We start from the raw sequence: 3367 nt of genomic DNA, 5'->3' as shown, positions 1-3367 counted from the left end.
ATTCACATGCACTTGTGCACTCACCTAAATTTATGCAACTTAATTATGATGACATAAACATATATAATATTTAAAAAAAATTAAAGCATTTGAAGTAGATAAATTTTTTAAATTTAGGGATGTAGAAATCCTAGACTCAGACGAGGAACTCACACTCGCAGGTGAAGTAGTCCTCAAAATCATGGGAAGAAAATAAATTTATCGTATTGATGCTGAACATTGTATTCTCGGAAACGATCTGAGATTCGGTAAGTGGCTTAGTGAATGCTCTCTAAGGCTTTTATGTAAGAAAGGTGGGGGGGGAGGGGGGGGATCTCATTGTGCTTCATTTCCCCATCCATGCTTTCTGTTGGAAAAGAACCAACAAAAGTTCTCTATCCTTCTTCACTACTCCTTTCATCTTGAACCTCCGACGGACTCTCCATGTATGCGTTCTTTCTCTCCTCCCCTCATCCATACTCGGGCATTGCTGTCAAGTGAATGTGCTTTCCAATAGATAGACTATAAAAGGTATGTTGGAGAGAAGAATAGGAATACGAGTTGTTCCCGAGTTAAAGTAACTGCAATGGCTCTTTCCTGCCTTTCATCGATAGGTGAGTTTTTTTGAAACCCTTTTCTGGCCTTTTTCAACTTCCAGCAAGATCCTTTATTGAGTATTTTTGAAACTTTTATCTGGCCTTCAACTTCTAGTGAGATCCTTAAGACCTCGGATCTGCGCATCTAATTATTTCCAACTTCTAACTGGTTCCTACTTTATATCTACAACCTCAACAAGAGTAAGAAAGAGGTGTATGGGTGTCAAATAAAAAAAGGCTCGTGCTAGGCTCTTACCTATTTAGGCTGAGCCATCTCTTTCTAGGTAGGACCGATAGAAAGAAAGAACGAGGTACATGGTACTTCTCGACCCTATCTCCGAGGAATAGTTGAACAAGCAACTCATGAATGCTATTGCGTTGGATTAGTCAATAACTGTAATGCGTTTGATCTTTTTTTGAGCAAGAATCACAGACTTACCTTATCTTCGCCATGATATGGACTCCAAGTTCGTATAGCAGAGCACAAGGAGATTTATCATCAATATGATGATGGGCATGGAAACCAGAAACACGATTGGGGTCTTCGTGGTTGGCAATGTACCTTCGGCACTTACATTAGGCAGCAAGGTGATAGGAAAAAAATTCTAGCACGTGGATGAGTAAAAAATGAGAATTTTCAAAATGTCCGGCTACTCTCTGATTCTGGTGCCTTATGTCTTCCCATTTTTGGATTTGGTTCCGATGATCTCAATCTCACTTGATCTATAGGCTTTGCCTTCAACCACTCGTATTTTGTGTTGGCATGTGGAACTCATACAAGAGTTGGGGTTACTCTAGTGTTATGAGTTTACTCTTGTAATGGAACACCTATGTACTTTCTTACGCTTTTGTACTTCGTAAATTAAATTGATATTCAAGGTTTAGTTGGATTTTGAGCTCAGTATGTATAGCAATTTATTATGCTTTCGATTACAACCTAGCCGTTGCACATTATTTTGCACAAGTTGAAGTTCTTTTCCTTCATAATGCAGAGATGCCAGGCTGCTTGAAGTTCGACTTGGAATCCTCACCGCATGAATTATATGATCACCAACCCTTGCAATTAAATGTAGATGATTACCAGCGTGTATGTCAAATTCCAAAGAAGAAGGTATCCTTAAATTTTCTGCAATTTAAATTCATTTATATGAGGGTAATGTTCCTTCGCCTAGATTTGCTAAGCTCTTCTCTTTCATGGTGATAGGGTGCAAACTTCAGGGATCTGCCTGGGGTACGAGTTCGTCCAGACAACAAAGTTGAATGGGATCCAGATGTAGAAAGAGTAAAGTTGGCTTCAGGGAAGCCTTTGGTATGAGGACATGTTCTGCAGTTCTATTACCTTATTCTTTTGTATGAAATACGGCTCTAAAGTGACAAGGATTCAACACCTATCAGACTACAGTTTTATTTTTTTTAAAAATTCTCACTCCCAGCGTTTCCACGTGTTTGCTGTGATGAAAAGTTATGCATCAGCGTTTCATAGATTCTTTATCCATTCATAAACCCATTTTGTCTTAAAATTGACAGGTTCCTGATTATGCAATGAGTTTCATGGGTGGTAGTTCAATCAAGTAAATCAACTTTTGCATTTGAGAGACTAATATTGTTGGTTTTCAGTTGATCATTGTTTACTAAACTGTGTGAATTCTTGTAGACCATTTGGTCGGCTTTGGTGGGACGAGACCGTTCCTACTGTCGTGACACGGGCAGAACCTCATAACCAGGTAGTTTTATAGTTGTGCTCCAAAGTTAATGCATGTATGCAGTACAACTATTGATAAATTAGATGTTTTATAGTATCGTAATCTTACTCCTCTACACTTCTCAGATTATATTACATCCAACTCAAGATAGAGTTCTTACTATCCGTGAAAATGCCCGACTCCAGGGCTTTCCAGATTATTATAAACTTGTTGGCCCTATAAAAGAAAGGTAACTTGTTGACTATATCCCAGTCCCCTTGTTGGATTTTCTGGGATTGAATCTCTATTGAGCAAGTGCTACAGAAATTGAAAGTTAATGCTAACTGACCTTTTTATTTCTCTCTTAAATATATGTGTACATTAGATATATTCAAGTTGGAAATGCAGTTGCTGTGCCAGTTGCCCGTGCATTAGGTCATTCATTGGCTTTGGCATTAAAAGGGTTCTCAGGAAATGAACCCTTATTTACTCTGCCAAAGGAATTTCCAAGAAATTCAGACGTTCCTGCCCCAGAAATTTTATAGCCTAGGTTCATTTTATGACTTAATATTTATGGATCCCATTATTTTGGTAATTAAGTTACTGAGTTATAAATTCTGTTTCGGGGACTATTATTAGTAGACGTATACGACTCTCTGCATTTGTGCTATAATGTAAACTTCTATTATTTCAAATTCAGCATTTTAAATACAAGTGTAATTTATCTTTCTGTGGTCTAATTTTTGTTTACCTTTGATTTCAATAAGCGTAGTTAAAAAGAATTTTTGCCATCTATATTGATTTCTTTAAAGACTAGTTAGATGCATATGAAGCAATTTTTATATCCAATTAGGGCTGGACAAGAATTCTTGAATTGAATCAGTCAAACTAGATCCGAATTGAACGATTTTTCTTAAGTTGAATATTTAAATAGGTATTTGAATCCATATTTAAATAGGTATTTGGTTCTTCGAGTCTTTTTGGTCAAGAATATAAAATCGAATTTAAAGTTTTTTATTTTATCTTAAATAAGCTAAATTATCTTATGTTTTTCTAAATAAATTTGTTAACAAATTAATTTAAGTCAAATCCAAAATATTATTTTTTTTT

At 36.2% G+C, this 3367-nt stretch overlaps 1 protein-coding gene across 1 annotated transcript; it reads left to right on the top strand.

Annotated features, from left to right (window-relative positions):
• Positions 1 to 1547: 1547 nt before the first annotated feature.
• Positions 1548 to 2997, top strand: LOC111394455 (DNA (cytosine-5)-methyltransferase 1-like). The gene is made up of 6 exons (XM_023020288.1): positions 1548 to 1686; positions 1780 to 1884; positions 2103 to 2146; positions 2230 to 2299; positions 2404 to 2507; positions 2643 to 2997. The coding sequence occupies exons 1-6, from the start codon at positions 1570 to 1572 to the stop codon at positions 2800 to 2802; spliced, it is 600 nt and encodes a 199-aa protein (XP_022876056.1). The 5' UTR covers positions 1548 to 1569; the 3' UTR covers positions 2803 to 2997.
• The last annotated feature ends 370 nt before the right edge of the window (positions 2998 to 3367 follow it).

This window comes from Olea europaea, chromosome 1 (genome assembly GCF_002742605.1).
Source record: "Olea europaea var. sylvestris chromosome 1, O_europaea_v1, whole genome shotgun sequence".
In the NCBI taxonomy this organism is placed as follows: domain Eukaryota; kingdom Viridiplantae; phylum Streptophyta; class Magnoliopsida; order Lamiales; family Oleaceae; genus Olea; species Olea europaea.
The sequence above is the reverse complement of the archived record's forward strand: the minus strand, read 5'-3'. Positions and strand labels throughout refer to the sequence as shown.

What these genes read in the sequence shown, in the direction of transcription:
- LOC111394455 (XM_023020288.1), top strand. Translation starts at nt 1,570, where the DNA reads ATGCCAGGCTGCTTGAAGTTCGACTTGGAATCCTCACCGCATGAATTA. An exon ending in TGGCTTCAGGGAAGCCTTTG is followed by an intron (nt 1,885 to 2,102) that starts GTATGAGGACAT and finishes TAAAATTGACAG; the next exon opens with GTTCCTGATTATGCAATGAG. An exon ending in GGGCAGAACCTCATAACCAG is followed by an intron (nt 2,300 to 2,403) that starts GTAGTTTTATAG and finishes TACACTTCTCAG; the next exon opens with ATTATATTACATCCAACTCA.